The sequence below is a fragment of the Sciurus carolinensis genome, chromosome 8, assembly GCF_902686445.1.
Source record: "Sciurus carolinensis chromosome 8, mSciCar1.2, whole genome shotgun sequence".
NCBI lineage: Eukaryota > Metazoa > Chordata > Mammalia > Rodentia > Sciuridae > Sciurus > Sciurus carolinensis.
Window position 1 is genome coordinate 141268531 of NC_062220.1, and position 19814 is coordinate 141288344.

The following is a 19814-nucleotide window of genomic DNA, read 5'->3' on the forward strand; positions in this document are numbered from 1 at the left end:
ACAGCAGCCCAGAGGACATTCCGCGTGGAACGTTGAGGGTCACACTGGAAGCTTCTGCCAACACAGACGTCTTTGGTGATTCCCATGAACAACCAGTGCTTTTCTTTCCCTGAAGCAATAGGGGGTTGGTCTTCTCTGCACAATGACAACCCCACAGCACCAAACGTTAGCGGCGACCTCCTGCGTCTGGGTGCCTCTGTGAGGCGTTGTGATGAACACCAGCGAGCAGCCTCGTATAATCACGGCTGCTATTGGGTTATTATTTATGCTGCCTTGGTAGCTCCAGCGGAACACGCAGTCTGTATTTTAATATTAGGGTGCTCTGGAGATCCTATCAAACAGCGATGGCAGTTTCCGCGCAAAGACCCGCAGCAGTAACTCACTGCTGTTTCCCATGGAAAGTGGATGTTAAATAATTTAATTCTAGATTGGTTTCCCTACTTGGAAATGGGAGCTATTAAATACCAAATATATGGATGTAATAAAAGTGAAGCAAAACAAGGGTAAATTAAGGCAAGGCGCCATTCCCTCCTGCTGCCGCAGAAGCGGCTGGGACGAGCGTCAGGAAGTGGTGGATGGGCCAGGCTGAGTGGCCACCGCTCCAGGGAGAGCTGAGCTCGTGACTCCGCTTAGCTGAGCGTCACTGTGGGCGCGTCGCCCCTCCCTGCTGGGGCTCGGCTGGCAGAGGAGCCAGGGTCCACCGCCTGTGCAGAGAGGGGCTGGACTCGGGCCACCCGCAGAAGATCCAGGGCTCTTTCCTCGCCAGGTCCCCGGTGTCCTGCATCTGTGTCTTCCAGGAAGGCCTTGTCCTGGCCTCCCCCACTCCTCACTAATTCAGTGCTTCTCTCAGAAGCAACACATTCTGTGGGGCTCTTCAAGTGACTACGTGACTGGTCACGCTGTTTTCCCTGCCCTCTGCCCCAAATCCCTCTCTCGGATCAAGATGACAACCTGCTCACAGAGGCAGGTCATCCTCCATCACTGGGCAGAGCCTGTTTTAACTGTTTAAATGTTATCTGTCCTCATGAGTTGCACATGAGGGTAGAGTGCATTTATACATTTTGAAGGATCATACACAAAGAGAGTGCAGTCTCTCCTTTTTCTGATTATACATATTGCAGGATGAAGGATCCTTTTTTAAAACTAATTCATCTCCTAAGGGACCCTTAGGTTGGTTTTTATTGTTGCATATTTTCAAATGCTACAATGAGCACCCACACGCATGTCCCCCACATCTGTGGCAGGGCGTTTATCTGGAGCAGATGTCCCCAGAACTGCAATGGCAGGGCCATATGGAGGCACGTCTTCGATTTCATTAGCCAGATAGTGACAAATACTTTGCCACAGTGGGCAAAGCAGCTCACGATTCCTCCTGCAGTGCGTAAGAATTCTGTTCTCCCTCATCCTCAGAAAAAATGTTTTTATTATTTCCATCTCCTTTCTGGCCACTATAAATAGGAGAAATGATACCTAACTAGCAGCAGAGGGAACAAGACCCAGGTCGCTGGGCCCTACAGCAGACGGTATGCAAACAGGCTGGAAGGGAGGGATTCTGAGTCCGAGCACACCGGGGGACATCACCGTCCTCCACACAGGCAATTCACCTCGTGCTGTGGGGTTTCAGTTTAGCCTCTGAAGATGGCAGCAAGGTCCGTGGTCTGGGCAGACTCGGGAGTGACAGGCACGGTGACAGGAAGAACCACCAGGTCCTCTCCTGGTGCTGGACTGGTACGTGGTGTGTGTGTGTGACGCGCATGGTCCCCAGCAGAGCAGGAAGGAGGCTCCTCCTGCAGCTGGCAGGCCTGGGTGTCCCTCTACTGACCTTCCGGCCAGCCAGGGAGCAGCAGAATCGGGAGGACGAGCCCTGTGCTCCCGAGTCTGGGTCCCTGTCCTTTCCTCTCCTTCAGGGAATCCCCGCCATATGGCAGGTGTGCCCGTGACAGCCCAGCGGCCAGGACACTGTGGCTGTTGAAGGGATGGAAAGGCCACAGTGGCCCACGAGGAAGGACACACCACCCTGGCAGCTTGATGCACTGACTCAGGTTTGCTTCTGGTTTTGAGTCTTGTTTTCTGGACGTCGGAAGAGTTGAAGTCTCTTGACAGGTCGCTGGAAAGTGACCTCTAACCAAAGCATTACCAGAGTTGAGAAAAGAAATGCTCGGGACCTTCACGTCCCACCCCAGGCCTGTTGCCCTGAGCAGCCGCCGAGAGTCACGGTCAGGAACGCTCTCTGCAGCACACCGGGCGTCTTTAAAACACCAGGAGCATCTCCCTGACAAGCAATCCTTGCCTGAGACAATCCTTGCTCCCTGGCCTCAGATCTGGGTGAGACACGGGACAGAACCCGCGTCCCCAGATCAGTCGCTCCCCCCATCTTCCAATCGTGAACACTCAGGACTCCCCGGAAACCATTTCCATTGCCACTGTGCAAGGAAACTGGTTTCTTTTTCGTTCAGTTTTCCATATCTCATCTTCTTCTAACTCAAAAACAATCCCTGCTCACTAAGGAAGTTTTCAAACACGCACGCTGAGCTGAAGATGGGAGAACAAGACCCTCAGCTAACACGCACTCGAGGCTGATGTCCTCAGGTTTGCTTGGACGCCTCCGCCACTGTCCTGCCCTGGGGTCACTTTATCAGCCACACCCTTGTGAGCTAGCGATCTCTTCTGTCATCAAGCACTTTGTTATCACAGCTTTAAGATGTAATTCATGTGTGGGGAAGGTCACCACATAAAGTGTGTAATTCAGTGGTTTTTAATATATTTGTAGTTATACATCCATCACCATTATCTGATCTTAGAATATTTTTAGTTTCCCCAAAGAAACCCCACAGCCCTCGGCAGTCCCATCCATCTCTATGAATCTGCCTGTCATCTAGATGGACGCGTGTATGTGTGGTCCACGTGTCTGGTTCAATGCCTGGGGTGCTTGTTTCCAAGGCCCTCCGTGTTGCAGGGAGAGCAGCACTTCTCCCTTTTAACTGCTGGGTAATACTCCATTCCGTGGGCACACTGGTTTGGTGCTCTATCCTGAGGCTGGGGTCCTGTGCCCCTCCTGGCCGTGGTGACTGGAGCTGCAGGCACACTCGTGTGCACACTGGGGTGGGGCACGTGCCCGCAGGTCTGTGGGTGTGCGCTGGCTGGTGGGACTGTGGGCCTGAGGTCACACCCCGCCCCTCCTGCTCTCGGTCTTTGGCTCTCCTCACTCTCTTGTTCTCTGGGAACTGCCCTTTCTTACTTCCATGGATTCCTCCTCCTCTTCTCAGGTTTCTCCTTCTCCTGGAGTTTACACTCAACCAGGCCGACCTGGTTTTCTGGAGGAGCGAATCCAGCAGCCAAGGCAGTACAGCTTTTCTCCTCCGTTCCCACCTCCAGCGCCTGACACAGCAAGGAAGAAGGCTTCGCTTGAATCTAGAAGACGGACCAAGTTCTGAAATCCTCTCTATTCAATGCAGGAAATCCTGCTCTGTCTGTGATGTTTTGAGGTTTCCCCTGACTTGTGTGAAGCATCCACATGTCTCTGGGCACCCTGCCAGGAGCAGGCCTGGAGATGCACGCGGGTCCCCCGGCCGCTCAGCCCTGGCAGTCACCCATCAGAGGGAGACCCTGCTGGCTCTGGCGGGCTCACGCCCACCAGCAGCCCCTCCCACTGCCCGTGTTAGGCGCTGTTCCTGATCCTGTGCCCAGGTCCCCGCCGGCGATCCTGGCCCTGTCTTTATCACAGAGGCCCAGCGGAGACGGGCCTCGCGTCCTGCAGTCTGCACCTTGGCCAACATTGCTCTGCCATTCCAGGGCGTGCTGATGCGGTTTCCATGGGAACCTGGGAGCAGGAGGCCATCCTGAGGTACCACCAACCCTCCTCATCTTCCCACTGGAACTCCGCAGCATTTCCTCTCTACCAATTGCTGAAACAGAGGTCGGTGGCTTCCCCACACACCCCGTCGGCTCTTCCTTCTGCGGGTGGGATGATGGTTCTGAATCAGGCACGCTGCCTGCACAAGTGGTTTCCCAAACCCCTTTGAAGTCTGGTGTAGAAATGTGGTCACGTTCTGACCAACGAGAAGCAAGAGAGAAAACGGGGATCAGCAGAGAAGTTGTTTAAGTAGAGTTGTCCCCACAAAGACCTTTCCTGTCACTCTTCTTTGACCTGCAATGCAGATGCAATGACTGGCACCCCCACAGCCATCTTATCTATGAGGCCGCCAGCCGTGAGTTAGCGTGACAGGTGCCTGGGACCTTAACAGTACAGAGGAGCTGCTTTAGCAGCCCTGGCCAGTCTGGTCCATGCCTTCTTTTATGTGAGAGAGAAATTTCTATCCTATTGATGCCATTCTTATTTGGTTTAAAAAAAAAATCCTAATCCTAAGGAATGTAGTTTGAGGCTTGTTTAGCAAGTGGTAGTCATCCCATATTTATATATTTAAGATTTCAATTGTATCTGGTTGGATCTGAAATACCAATTAAATATCAATTACTCTTTATTTATGATAGCTCATGCTATTCCTTAAAATGTATTTGCTTTAAAATGAAGCCCATTCATTACCTATGGGAAGCAGAAAGTCGGTACTGCATGGAATAAGCAGATGACGATTCCGAGAAAGAGATGAAAGACATTTGCAAGGGACTGAGGCTTTCAAGACACATGGTGCCTGGAGGGGACGGATGTCATCCACCCGCAGCCTTGCTGGGGATGGAGAGCATCAGCTTCTGCCCCTTCCCAGGTCTGCGCGCCACCTGACGTCACCCAGGATCTCCCGTGGTGAACCTGGGCGATACTGGTGTCGGGAGAATGCAAAGCACAGGGCGCCTCTTGCCACCTATTTACCTGAGCGGAAGCAGGGCCAAGGTGAGCCAGACTCAGAAACGCGGGATGGAACTCGAGGGACAGAGTGTGATTATTGTCTGTTGCAGACGGAGCTGGTGCTGCTTTGTCAAAAGAGATCCGAGAGCCGCGATCACATTCACGTCAGCCTAGTCGGGAGGAGACGCTCCGCAACCCGACCCTTCAGACAAGGAAGATGCGTGTCAGGGCAGATGAGAGATCTGCACTCACTCCGGCTGAGCTCGTCGCCCCCACCGAAGCATCTCCTTAATCCACAAAATTACACCCGTCACAGGGACTTAACTTCATTAATGCGACTTCCTGATCCGCGGTAGATTATCGTCAATACAGAGCCTCCTGCGCATCCCGGTGACCACGCGGCCACTAAGAATAACAGCACAGCATGCAGGACGGTTAAAGGACCTAGGAAGCAAAGCAGCCCCAGGACAACGGTCCCCTGGACGACACGCTTCCTAGTTGTCCTGTGGGTCTCTCGCCCGCCCTTCACTCCTGGCCACCCTGTGGCTGGCTTCCCTTCATGGAATTATCCATAGCTGAAGTAAAATGAGTTTCAAGCGAGGATAACAGTTGAACATATGAGTAAATGTGTTCTAAAGTCTCTATTCCGCTGTGTACCTCTTATGAAATAGGTAACGTGCGCACACAGGGAAGTCCTCAAGAGCCCAACGGTTCCCTGCACTCAGTCGCTAACCTCTAGCCTTCCCCCGCTTCCCCAGCTCCTCAGGAGCTGCCATCTGTGTGCAGCCCTCTTGGGACATCCCCTGCTCACGGTCATGCCCGTCTCTGTGTCCCTGGAAGGAGTCTCAATGCACTGCTAGGCACTTCCTGTTTCAAACAGGTAGGTCAGAGGTCATTCAGAGAGGGTGCATGCAGATTTTATCTCACTACATCCACTAGCAGGGACCCAGGCTCCTTCCACAAACATTCCTTCAACAAACATTTGAACAGCCCTGTGTGCGCCTGACGTGCCAGAAGGCTTGGGACCCGGTTGCAAACCAGCCTGGACTCCTAGACCCAAAGGGCCACCACCTTGGACTTCCCTCAGCAAGCAGTGCCTGCCTGCCTGCCTGGCTGTCGTGCAGTGACCTCCCAGCACATGTGTCTTAACTTACACGTCACATACACCATGTGCATGTGGGAGCACTTAGGCTTACGGACCGTCTCTCACACACGTCCGTGTGCACATGCAGCATCTTCTATGAGCATACACACACACAATGCGCTACACGTACAATCGCACTTTTTCTATGTTCTACTCTGAAAGCAAGTTTCCAATCCCGACATTGGAAATTGAGAGGGATGAGGAAGGTTCCCCAGGTGGGTGGTGGGAGGACAACAGGCCTTCTGGTGGCCCCTGGGCATCCCGTCAGGACCCTGACTCTTAGAAGAGACACTGACTCGGATTAAAGAAGAGCCAGTGGCAAACGTGTGTCTAGAGACTCTCTGGGGGTATGAGATCTGGAGGTGCCCAGAAAAGAGGCTTGTCCATCCACGGAAGCAGTAGCCCTTGGAGAGGTCCATTCTTCCCTCTGTGCCCAAGACGAACTCAATTTGAATCAGAAAGTCCTTTTGCAATTCGCTGACAACATCACAAACGCTAATGCGAATCACTCAAGACAGTAAATGGCAAAAAAAGAAATCATGAGAGAAAATAAAAATAAAAGAGCACTGGTTGAAACCCTTTCCCCAAAACTTACCCCCTCCTCTTCTGGTAAAGAACAAAATTATTCATCCATCTGTTATCCATCCATCCACCCATCCATCATCCACCTGTCCATCATTCATCCATTCATCATCCACCCGTCCATCATCCATCTATACATCCATCATCCACCCATCCATCATCCATCTATACATCCATCCATTTTTCCATCCATCCGTCCATCTGTCCACCTCTCCCACTTTCTGCAGCTACATGATACAAAGGAGGCCTTCTGTAGAGAGAGCACCCCAGGCCCCTCAGCCCCCTGCTGGCACCAGCACAGGCACATGTGTGGGGTCACCAAATTCATCCCTGTGGCAACCCGGGGCAGAACAAAAAACTCAAACACAGACTGCCTCTTTCTCTTCCCATTGGCTCAACAAGCGAATCTTCAGGGGGAAGAAAGAAATCTTCAAATATAAGAGGGCACAAGCAAGGGCTGCAGAGGACCCAGATTCTCAGCTCCAACATGGAGCAAAAGGCACGGAAGGGAATTCAGTTCAAATCTCCCCAACCTGGGTTCACACACTCCTCAGCAATGAATCAAGGAAAAAATAGTAATAACCATCAACCGAGATTCATTACCTCCGTATTATAATAAATAATGGAAAATGAATATATTTTCCAAACATGGAGCTATGAAGTTTAAAACTTCATTCCAGAAATAATGGGTTCCATAAGCAGATCCGTCCTTTTATTATTGTTCACATTTTCAGCAATATAAAGAGCAAAAAGAAATCTAAAAGTGACAAAAATGTGACCAGACTAGGAATGTTCCAGAGCCACAGTGAGGTTCTGGGAAAGCGGAATAAATCAGAAACCACCGAGTCTCCGCGTCTCTCTCTGCCCAGCTGGGAACTGTTTCTAATTTGGTGGGCATCCGAGACAGATTCAGGTTTTCATTTCCCCCCAGAGCCACTCACAGTTCCCTGATTCCACAGCTGATAGTTCCCCTTTCCTCAGAAACGCCTGCTCACAAACACGGTCGCTCACAGGTTCAATCCTGCACCGCGGGGTGGGGGGGTCCCCCTGCGCAGAGAGGACTGCGCCGCGGCCTTTGACACTTATAAAACGGGCCACGTTACCAGACACCCAGACTCTCGGCTCGCCGAGTGACACGGGCTAGCAGGAGGTCACGGGGAAGTGTAGCATCTGGGGTGGGTCCTTCCACCTGTAGGGAGAGTCCTCGCAGGTGCCCGAGCTGTGCTGGGGTTTGTCAGGGCCACTGTGAATAAGCGCCCACGTCTCCAGGGTAAGGAATCTGCCCATCCTGCCGCAGGCACCCAGGACACCCACCAAACACGGCCACGGTCCAGACGGCAGCCGGCAAATCTGGAGAAAGGCGGCCATCGCTGCCACAGGTGCTGAGCGGGCTTTGAGGCCCGGGACTCACCTGTCTTCTGAGCCGGCAGCCTTCTTCTGACAGCTGACGACGGCGGGCGCGTACCTCCCAGCGTACTCCGTGCGCTGCTGGACATCCCAGATGGAGGGGCTGCTGGCGCGCACGCCCACGATGTGCACGCCCTTCTTCACCTTGGCCCTGTGGGAGACAGGAGGTGCATGTCTGAGACGGCTCGGGGGTCCCGGGCCTGCTGCTGGCGGGAGGGGCGAGCTGGCTGAGGCTGCTGCCTTGAAGGCAGCACAGGGGCAGTTCAGTGAGAATGGCCCGGCTCCCGCCCCCAAGTGCTTCCCAGGCATCCCTAACTTTAATAAGGAGCCGTGGTCGGACACTGGCCTGGAGCAAACCGGAGACGTAAGGAAACAGTAGCTTCCTGCTGGTTTACTCCTTTAATCAAAACACCATGCTAGCTCACAGACACACACGTGCCTGCCTGAAAACCTTTACGCTGGGAAAACTAAACTGAAAAAGGAAATGAGCTAAAAAATGCAAAAGTGCAGGTTCTAATGAGGACGCATCCTCCTCGGGAGGCCCCGTGAGCCAGCGAGTGAGGAAGGAACGCTCCCTCCCTTCTCTGACTTCCCCAGCGGTGCTCCAGGTTCACCGCGAGGACGCGGGCACTGAGACAGGAGGGAACGGGGTGGCCCGGGCACCTGCGGGCACCCATCCTGTCTGCACGGGTCTGCCTGGCTTCTCGGGTTCTGCTCTTTCTACATCCCATCGCCGCTGCCCTCGCGTGCCCGATCCCCGTGTCCCCCACGTCATCTCACTCCTAGTTCTGGAGGGCTGACCGCACACCTGGACGTGCTTCCAAGTCCACCAGGACCTCATCTTGCTTCCTTCTCACAAATGCCCTCTGTGGTCAACCTGGGGTCCCCTCTGCTCACAGCAGGGCACAGATCTGACCTGCAGGCCCCCCAGGGCTCCACTGGCCTCACAGTGAGCTGGCCGCTGCAGGACCAGGCGGTTCCACTCCACTCACACCACCCGCTACTCAGCCTTGGCCGTGTGATCTATGCAGCCTTGGACAAGAGCAGACTCTACCAGGGCCTCACAGCACGCATTAGCCATCTCCCCCTCCGGCCAGGGAGGGGTAGGCGATGAGCCCACAGGTGTTCCTCCAAGGCACAGGGACTCTGCTCTCTGCAGGGAAGCTGAGGAGGGAGAAGGGAGCCCAGAGCTGGTGGCCTCAAGTGCTCCTAGTCTTCCCTAAGAAACCTCAATTGGAAGCAGGTGTGGAACGTGAGTGTGCGGGAAGGGCTCCTCAGTCACCCGCACTGCTGCATTTGTGAGCTGGCCCGCGAGTCTGAAGGAGTCTGGTCCCTGCCTTCCTCTCTTTCTTGTCCTTTGTGGAAACCACAAAGCATTTGGAAGCCTGGCCACTGATGTGCCTGGGCAGGAGGCAGCACAGGGTGGACTGACCCCACGCCCCGGGTCTCCAGGCTGCAGAGCATGCACCTTGAGCCTTCGCTGTGACCATCAGAGGAGGCAAGTGAGGCCCCTGCTCCTGGGGGAAGGTGGGAGAAGGTGACACTCCCGGGACGGGGGCTTGCAGAATAAAGGAGGCACCCCTGCCCCCAATTCAGGACACTCTCAGGAGAGTCCTCCTGCAGCAGGCCTGAGCCAGGGCTGGCCTCTGGGGACTGGGGTTCAGAAAGTCCCGCCGGTCCTCGTCGGTAAGGGTGGAAGCTCTGGGCTTAGGTATGTGGACAGTGGAGCCAGTGCTGACCTGCCCTGTGGGGTCTGCATCCCAGGCAGAGAGCGTGCAGGCCGTCGGTCCCCAGTGGGGCCTGACTCCAGGCTCGGGTGAGCTTCCCGAGTGGACTTAGGCGTTGACACTGTGGGCTGGGGTGTCCTGGGGCTGCCCTGGAGAGGGTGCTGGGTGCGGGCAGCACGCCTCCCCTGCCCTCAGCTCTGTGACTTTTCCCTCTGCGGATTGTGCTTTGTGTCCCCGCGTGGTCATCAGTCTTAGCAGCGAGTGAAACCTGCTGAGTACTGTGAGTTCTAACCACGTGTTGAACTTGGGGCGATGCTGGGGCCCGAGCACATGCCCTCACTCGACTCGTCTGTGCAGACAGGAGGAATGGCTTCGATGGGCGGCTCGAAGCGCCAGAGAGAGCAGTTTAGAAAGCGAGCTTGGTGCCAGCTCTATTTGCATGTTGTGTGCTTGAGGTAATGACGGGCGGGCGCACGCTCTGAGCGCAGCCGTTGGTGAGCTGGGAACGGCCTGCACAGGCCTCCCGGTACTCAGGTGACACTTTCCAGTCCCGGGTCACAATGCCTGCTTTGCAGGAGCTCAGTTATACTGTGGGCGACCAAGACGCGCTGGTTAAAAAGAAACAAAAAACAGTGTTCACTGTTCTCTTCACTGTGGACAGTGACTATTATCTTAAGACGAATTCTAATGGATGACTATTGCTGTGCACTGGAATTTTACTGAGTCACATTTGCTTGAAACAAATGGGTCATCAGCCAGACTTTGGCAATCATTTTATTACACAGAAGGTATCAGTGCATGGGACTTTCCTGACATATAATGGGCTTATGGTTTTCTTAAATTTATTTCTACGGTAGGTCATTTGGAGTTAGGATGAAGTTTCCCCAGGGAAAGGTTTTCAAGTTCTTGAGAAGGGACAGGTTTCTTGTGCAACCCCGGCGGGACACTTGCTGCCATTGCTGTAACGTAGCTACCTGGAGCTTCTCCCGCAGGGCAGCGTCTCTAAGAGCAAATGCTTTCTGAGATTTAGTGCAGGATGCTGGGAATTGCTGTTCATGAGCACGGGGTCTCTTCCCAGGAGAAGGCATGTTGCCAGGGTGTGTTTTAGGTGACCGGTGAAGGCAGCTTGCTGGAGAGGGTGCCTCCGGTGGGTGTCGAGTATGAGCATTTGCCAGCAGCTGGCAGTTACTCCTTGGGGACGGCGGACGGTGTTCGCCCAGCACGGCTGCTGGTGTTAATGATGTAGGACGCTCATCTCAGGGCGGTATGGGGCAGTGTTTGGAAGACTACAGCAGTTCTTAGGACGTGGGCAGGCTGGCTCCACTGGGTCTGAACCAAATGCTAATTTCTTCTTTGTTTATGACAACTGAGTTACTTACAGTCATTAATGCAAGTTTTATAACCTACTTGTGGTTCAATAAATACAGGTTACATTGACAGCCTCATTACACAGAGATAAACAGAGTACTTGATTTCTGAAGACGCTCTGCTGTAGATTTATACTTAATAATATATCTACCATGGCGACGGGGGAAGGCCATCATTTTCCCCAAAGCTCGCACACGCAGCGTGGATTACTAGGCACACCCTGCTTGGGCTACGGGTACGTTGTGTTTAAAACACAATGGAGCTAAGTGTGCAGACTCTGCATGAGTGCACATGCACAGGTATTAAGTATAATACTGATATTATGTACATAGTGTCTCCACAACATACACACACTATTCCAAGCATCCAGGCACATAATTGACACAGCCGGGAACAGCTAGTAGCCTGGATGCAGAACCATTGCCGATTGATACTTTTGCCCCTCCCTGTCCCACCTCCCCATTCCAGGTCCCCACATCTTGTTACATGTTCTGCCCTCAGTTAACCTGCATCCTGAGGATGGAATTGCCAGTGCAGAGCTTCACGTCTCCACCCTGGACAAGAGGTGGACAGGTGACCCAAGCCAGCCGACCCTGTGGCCCGTGAGGCCTCTATGGTCCCCTCTCCCTCCCCTTCTCTGGTCCCCTAGAAGTGACACATGCAAGTGTTTCTGAACCTGGCTCTTCCACTGTCCTGTAACCTGTGAGATACTTTCCAGCCTCCCTCCTTCTTTATGTGAGTCAGACGTGATTACTTCCGTTAGCCACTGTATGATAAGCGTGGTCTAAGCTGCTGTGACAGTGTGCTCCTGAGATTTGGTCACTTCAGCAACAAGGAGTGGCATCTCTTTCCCTGTGGAAATGCACTGCTGGGGTTTTAGGTCAGTGTGAGGCTCTATTCCACTCAGTCTCTCAGGGATCAAGGTGTCTGGTGGCTGCTAGTCAGTTCTGCATCGCTGTGACCAAATTCCCTGGCCAAAAAAAACTAAGAGGAGGAGAAGTCTACTTTGGGCTCACGATTTCGGAGGTCCAGTCCATGGTCTTCCAACCCCATTGCTCTGGGCCCAAGGTGAGTCAGAGCATCATGGTGGAAGGGCCTGGTGCAGAAAGGAAGCTCAGGTCATGGCAGCTGGAAGCAGAGAGAGAGAGAGAAGGTCCAGGGGCAAAATATAATCCCCAAAGCCATGCCTCAGGGACCTTCTTCCTCAGCCTTGCCCCACCTGCCTCCCGTTACCCCTCAGGCCATACGAATTACTAATCCATCAAATGGACTAATCCACTGATGAGGGTACAGATCTCATAATCCAACCGCTTCACCTCTGAACCTTACTGCATTAACACAGGGATTTGGGGGGACACCTCGTATCCAAACAATAACAACGGCTCTGCCATTTTCAAACCAGAAGGGTCCAAAAGGGCAGTTTCCTTGCAGGCTCTGGCTCAGCAGAGACACAGGACTAGGAGAAATGGGGCCATGGGGACTGCTCTCCAGCTGGGACCATGTCAACCTGAGGAACATGGCTGCTGAGGAGGCTTTGGAGAGAGCGATCCCACCCCACGAGCCAGCAGAAGCCCCGTCTGTGGAGGACAATGCACATGTGTCACATGAGTGTACAGTATATGTGGTGCACACCTGCAATGAACATGTGTTACATATGTGTATGGCATATAGTGCACACATACAATGCACATGTATTACATATATGTGTGACATATATAGTACACACAATGTACTGTATTATATTATACACATGTATAGTATACATAGTGCACACAATGTATTACATATGTGTATGATATATAGTGCACACAATGTACATGTGTTACATATGCATATGATATATATAGTGCACAAAATGTATATTTATTACATATGTGAATAGGATATATAGTGAACACATATAATGCACATGTATTACATATATGTATGGTATATATAGTGCACACATAAAATGTATTGCATTTGTGTATAGCATATAGTGCACACATAAAATGAACATGTGTTATTGGACATATGTGTATTGTATATACAGTGCACACATACAATGTACATGTATTGCATATGTTTATAGCATATATAGTGCACACAATGAACTTGTGCTATATGTGAGTATGGTATATAGCACACACAATGCACATGCATTACGTGTGTCTAGTATATATAGTGCACACATACAATGTATTATATATGTGTATAATATATAATGTACACATACAATGTACACATATTGCATACGTGTATAGCATATATAGTGCATACATGCAATGAACATGTGTTATATGTGTGTATGGTATATAGCACACACAGACAATGCACATGCATTATGTGTGTCTAGTACATATAGTGCACACATACAGTGCACATGTGTTACATGTGCATATGGTACATACATGGTGTACAAATGAAATGCACATGTATTGCAAAGGTGTTAGTGTCTATGTAGGGCACAGCCCACAGGCATTTTAGGTCGGGGCATCTCCATGCCTATGTTCCGTTGCTACAGAACTTCCAAATGGCATTTCAGGGAGAGGCTGCCCATTTGCACATTCGCAGATGGCGCCTTTGAGGGGCTTTTCTTGCCTTGCTGATCTCTTCAGGTCTCGTATTTTATCAGGCGTGGGTGGTGGTGAACATTCTTCCGTGTACTTATATTTGATCTCCTTTTTTCTTAAATGCTCATTACATCCTCTGCCCGTTCCTCAGTTGCTCTGTTGGTCCAGCTTTCATTGTTTATTATGGAGTTGATGTTTACGGAAGTCAGCCCCTGGAATCTTCTGGGATTCATTGTAGTCTGAGAAGTGGACAGAGATCCAACCTTATTCCCCTGTATGGTTCTTATCCGACCATTTACTAAATGATTCACCCATTCTACTCGTCGGTTTAAATGCTACCGTTAACACATAATAAATGTGTATGTTTCCAGCTTGCCTTTGGCCTCTGCTCCTGCCTTTATTGATCTGTCTGCCTTCTTTTGCACCAGTACCCAAACATTTTAAACCCCATAGCTTTTGACATACTTTAACATCTGCTAGGACTATTTGCTTTTTTCCAGCGTTGTCTTGATGCCTCATATTTCAACAAGAATCACTTCTGTGTGCACATTTTCAAAGGCAGGCTTTCAGTTTGAAGAAAAAGAGAATAAAGAAAAGAAGAAACATAAATAGTGCACACAGGGGGCATGAAAATGTGCCTCCAGATTCAGACAGCACCCCCTGGAATATTTTTTATTGTAGCACACGGGTCAATTGTGGGTGGTGGCCCCAGCTCTGTGCTCCCTGGGAGGTAGCAGGAGAAGTGTGGGGGCCCAGGGACTCCCGAGTCAGAAGCGGACCCTGCGGCCTCACGCAGCGTCCTTTATGACACTGTAGCTTTGTGGACCCGTGGTCTGCCTTGATGGTACTCCACTGCCTCGGTGACAGGTGTCCAGCAAGGATGACCTCAGACGAGGAGCTTCTCCTTCTGGTCACAGTGATGGGATTTAACCACACTGATGAAGCTCAGGAATTCCCTCGAGCCCCTACCCCATCATCTTCCTCATCCTTAACCCCAGGGGAGCCTCGAGGGGTGTGAGATCTGAGGATTTCACCACAAAGAAAAAGCTCTCAAAGTGACCCTGTGGAAAGAGCTAGGAATCAAGACCAGTGGCATTGAGCCCTGATCCAACCATGCCTGAAGCAAGCCAGACGCATGCCTACCATGTATGTTAGGTGAAGGATCTCGTTCCCCACTGGCCTTTCTTTGCAATTTTTATTGCCATCATTTTGCATCATTTTTAAGTTTTTATTCTTATTTTCTTGTTTTATCATGGTAAGAACACTCTAGAGTTTGAGGTCCCCCAAAGTTCCCGTGTTAGAAACTCAACCCCGGATGTGGCATCATCGAACGGCACCTTCAGGAGGTGGTGGGGCCAGGAGGGCTCTGTGCTCAGGAACGGCTTGGTGCTATTGTCTGGCAGCGGCCTCCCCACCAAGGGACGTGTCCAGCCCTCTTCTGCTGCCCAGGCCTGGGCTCCTGCCCTCCTGACTGCCTCTGTGGGAGGCTGCAGCCCTGGCCCTCGGGCATCTGGCTCCAGAGCTGTAGGAAAGGAGTCTACTTCCCACCCATCACCAGGCCCAGGTGTGCAGAGATGGCAGCACAAGACAGACAGACGCTTGGTGTGAGATCTAACAGGTGACAGATTCTGAGGCACACAATGCAATAGCGTCAGCCACACACGCACACACACACACGTGCTGTGCCCCGGAGCTGCGGGTCTTCTGCCTGCATAACCGAAGCTACACCCACCAACTGGTACCACCCTGCTTCCTGCGTTCCGCCCCTCGTCACCACCATCTGCTTCCAGGAGGTGGACCACTCTCTGTCCCAGCAGCTTGGTCATGATGTGCAGGGCAAGGTGGCTTCCTTGCTTCTTCCTCTCTCACAGCTCCTGTTTCACAGTGAGGTGGGAACAACGCTGACCACGAGCACAGGTGGGTTGTGCCATCCTGGGCCAAGCACTTGGGGCGACTGCTCTGGTGACAACCTGAGAGCACTGCCTCTGCTTCTCCCCAGCAGGAGGATCAGGAGCATGAGCAGGGACGTGGCCACCTGACCAGGAGCAGCAGAAGCGGGAGCTGCCCAGCCCGGGGGTCTGTCACTGCTGGGCATCAGCTGTCTGAGCTGGTGGCTCCTACATACCACTGAGGTGCTGCAATGGCGAATCTGAATCACCACCTTGACTGGACTGAGAGGTGCAGGTGATTGACAGGTCTCTGCGTGTGTCTGTGAGGGCGTGTCTAGGAATGATTGGCATGTGGGATAGGGAACTGAAGGGGAGCCCCTCCAAGAGTGGGCAGCTCCTCCCAATAGGATGGGGCTTGGATGGAATAAAGCTGGAAGAACAGGGAAGCAGATGCAGATGCAGATCGGCTCTTCTTGGACGGGTTCTTGATGGCTGCTTCCATCGTCTGAGGACATTGGACTCTCGCTTCTTCACTCTCCCAAAGCAGACTCTCCAGGGATGCTCCAGGGAGTTTCCTGAAGCCTTGGTCTAGGACTAGGGTGGCACTGTTGGTCCTTCTTGTTCTGGGGCTTCTGCCTCTTGGACGGCACAGTGGTTCTTCCAGCTCTCCAGCTGCAGACGGCCATTGTGGACTCTCCAGCTTCTGGTCGTGGAAGCCAATCTAATAAATCCCCTTTTATACTCATACTTCCTGTTGATCCTGCTCCTCTAGAGCCCTGACTCATGTGGGTGCGACGGGTGCTCTGCTGGATCCCCCTGTGCAGCCTGCAGCTGGGATAACTGGGGGTCATTAGTACCACAGGATCCCCAGACTCTGGTGAGGACTCTCGTTGGCCTGACCTCTCCCATGCCCAGCTGCTCAGTCCTGCCATTGTAAACCACAAGCTTATTTATTTTATTTAGCAAACCCTTACAATGTGCCAAAAAAACTTCTCAAACACCTACTTATGCTTTCTCAGATGAGGCAAGTAACAACCTTAATTAATTCCTGAAACCCTGCTGCTAAATGAAATGCTTTTAAATATATACATATATTTAAATAAATATGTTCACTGAAATATTATTAATTTTAATGGGAAAAATTATCATGATTTCCAGTCCAAATAGGCGACTCCCTAGAAGCTTCAAGCTCGCATCCATTTTCAGAGCATGCAAATGCAAGAGTTTAGCCCCATCAGCTCACAGGGAGCAGAGAGGGACCCCTGGCCAGGCTGTGGACAGGGTAGGTGTATGGAAGGAGAATCTGAAGCTTGTGGAAGACAACTCTGCAAGCAGCTCAGAGCCCTCATCTTCCTGCAGCACACTGGTATGCTAATAAGAACATATGGGGCTATGTGAGTTTCCTGGCCCCGGAAATGAATGGCCACCAACTGGGTCGCTTAAAGCATCAGAAAGTTGTTGTCTCACAGTTCTGAGGCCAGAAGCACAAAAGCAAGGTTTCTGGCAGGACCACACAGCAGAACCCTTCACTGCTTCCAGAGGTCACCAGCAACCCGAGGCGGCCCTCAACCAGAGACAGCCTCGGCTCCTCCCTCTGTCCTCCCAGGGCCGTCCCCCCAGCATATCCATCTTCACGAGGCTTTTATGGAGACATGATCACTGGGTTTAGGGCCCACAGTAATCCAGTGGGACTTCATCTTAAGTCAATCTGCAAATAAGGCCAGGTTCACAGGGACAAGGACAAGAACATGGCGGGGCACAGCTCCGCCCATAGCAAGGTCACGTCCAGGGGTGACTGTGTGCCGTGTGCAGCCTGCAGTCCATGCGATTTCCACCCAAACGTGGAAATCTATATGATACTCTCCAACTAGAAAGAGGCAGACAAGTAAGTTGGTGAACCAGTCAACTTGAGACTGACGCTGAAATACCACTTCCAACAGTGTGTGTGTGTGGGGAGTGAAAAATCATTACACCACATAAAGGGGTCTTGTCTGAAAACTGGTGTCATTCTGCAAAAACTGCTATGGGATGAAGTTTTCCCCCTATGTTATAGATTAATTTCTCTGAGGCACAGAGAAGGTGATTAACCTGCTCAAGATCACACAGCTAAGAGCTCTGCTCTCACGCACTATGTTGTGGGACCATTTTCCTGTCCCTGTGGAGCTCTGGGCAAACTTTCATGGGGACTTGGTACACAGAGACATCTAGGTCATCCTCATGCCGATGTGCCCACACTGGCTTTGGGGTGTGGATGTCAACCCCACCATCTGGCACCGTGGGTGAAGGGATGCCCAGGGCCAGGAGGAGCATCGCTCACGCAGAAGCTCGGAAAACACTTTATTTCTGCAAATGACCACCTGCCTCGTTTTGCAAATGAAAATCAAGATTAGAAAGAAGGTCACAGCACTGGGCGCTTCCTTGTACCCACTGAGTGAACTTGTCAGGCTCACTGAGAACGAGGCCTTGGATGGACTGGGCATGGTCCTGACCGTGGCAGCACTGGGCTCCCCTCACCGCCTCCTGCAGACACAGGGCCGGACCTGCATCCCTCCCGCTTTGATGTGGGGAAGGGTCACGTGAAACCTGAGCTGGCGGGAGCGCACCACACCTGCAGAGGCGTGGAGACCTGGGGCGGCTCTGAGGTCTCCACCCCAGGTGCTGACCGAGTGTTCTGGAAGGTGGCCACTTCATGTGCCTGGATCCTGGCTGGGGACCAACAAAGGCAGCAAAAGCCTCAGGGCGCCGAGCTCCCGGGTGGCTTGTTCCCGCAGCACGACCTGCTCTCTGGTGTCTCTGAGGGACGACCTTCCCTGCCCTTTTCCAAGTGGGGCACAAGCACATAACCACAAGCTGGATGAGGACCCGCGCACGTAACCCAGGCTGGTTATGGGAGATGGCGGACCCCGCGCGCCGGGACCTTTTAAGCAGAAAAGAGGCAAATGTTCAGACTTTTCAGCACTAGACGAGAAAACAAAAAAAAAACAGAGCAGAGAAGACAGCTTATTTTGACGAATGAATTGGGATCCCACTCGGATATTTTTTCCTCGAAGCCACTGCTGGGGCAGGTTGGGGAGCCCCCGGGGAGAAGGCCCACCCTGCCTGCACTCGTGGAGTGGCTCCGTCCAGGAGGGCCTGCTCCACCCTCTCTCCACCGCCCTCTGACACGCTCACTCCCGCAGAGTCCCAGACTCCCGCCTGACACCCGGGCACCACCGGCTGGGCAGCCCACTCCCACACAGCCCCGTGGCCAGTGCCAGGGCACCCGGCGGCCCGCGTGCTGCGGGTGCTGCTCCTCGGCAGCCAGCTGCTCCGCTTTCCAGGACCCTGAAGTGACCATCTCGCAGCCACTACCGGTCTGCAGTAACGACGCCAGCTGAGAGCAGAGTGCAGAGCGGGTGGTAGGTGACAGGGAACCCAGCAGGTGAGGCCAGACGTGTGGGTAAATAAGAGGGGACACTCGCAGATTTTAACTGATTGACTCAGGTCCCCACCCGGCTTCCCGGGCACCATGTGGGCGTCACCCAGGCGCGCTGCTCCACGGACAGGGTGCAAAGCTGACCGCAGCAGGACCCACCTCCTTGGGCTCTTCTCCCATCAGGAAGGGGAAGGCTTGTGGCCAGGGTGGACGTGCTGCTCTGAACCCCAGCAGCCAGGAGGTGACCGCATCAGCCTCCATGCCCCTCTTGCAGCATTTGCCGTGGGAGCTTGGAGCCACTGCGTGAGGAGTCCGAGGCCACCAGAGGGTGAGGAAGCCCTGCCGTGGAGGGCAGCTGGCTGCCAGTGTGCCGCTGGCCCCACAGAGGTCCTGTGCACGGCAGCACACGGGCAGGCATGTTTGGGGGTGGCCTTCGGAGGCCTCGGGCTGCCGTGGACCTGCACACTGAGCCTTGCTGCCGAGGTCCAGCGTCACTGAGCCCAGGCTTCTGCCCACTCTGTGGCTCTGCCCAGCCTGGGCCCACAGGGCCTGCCAACCAAAGGGCATGCAGCATGGGGCACCCCATGGCGGTCAGCACCAGCCACAGCGTGCTGAGCAGGGGGTGATTCGGTTCAGAAGGTACATCCACCCTCATGGTGGGCTCGTAGGTCACCTGGACTACAAGTGTTGTTTCCTGACATGATTTCATTCCATTTCCATTTTGACAATTCAAACAAATACTTAAAAATCAACTTTTTTTTTTAGCGTAGTACGATGGTTCTGGGCTTGCCTCGCTTACAGCACCCACCAGCGGCACCACCCCCTCTCAACGGTCCCCGAGTTCGTCACTTTGCCCCAGTCCCCTGTCCTCTAGCCATCTCCAAACACAGTTACCTTTTTTGCACACGCTCTGGTCTAATTCTGTCCAC

The 19814-nt window shown here is 52.8% G+C and overlaps 1 protein-coding gene across 1 annotated transcript in view; it reads right to left on the bottom strand.

The window, feature by feature from the left end:
- Positions 1–19814, bottom strand: part of Tmem132d (transmembrane protein 132D) — a 526990-nt gene that overhangs the window by 274494 nt on the left and 232682 nt on the right. The window contains 1 exon segment of the mRNA XM_047561780.1: positions 7939–8085. Within this exon segment, the coding sequence (XP_047417736.1) occupies positions 7939–8085 (147 nt within the window).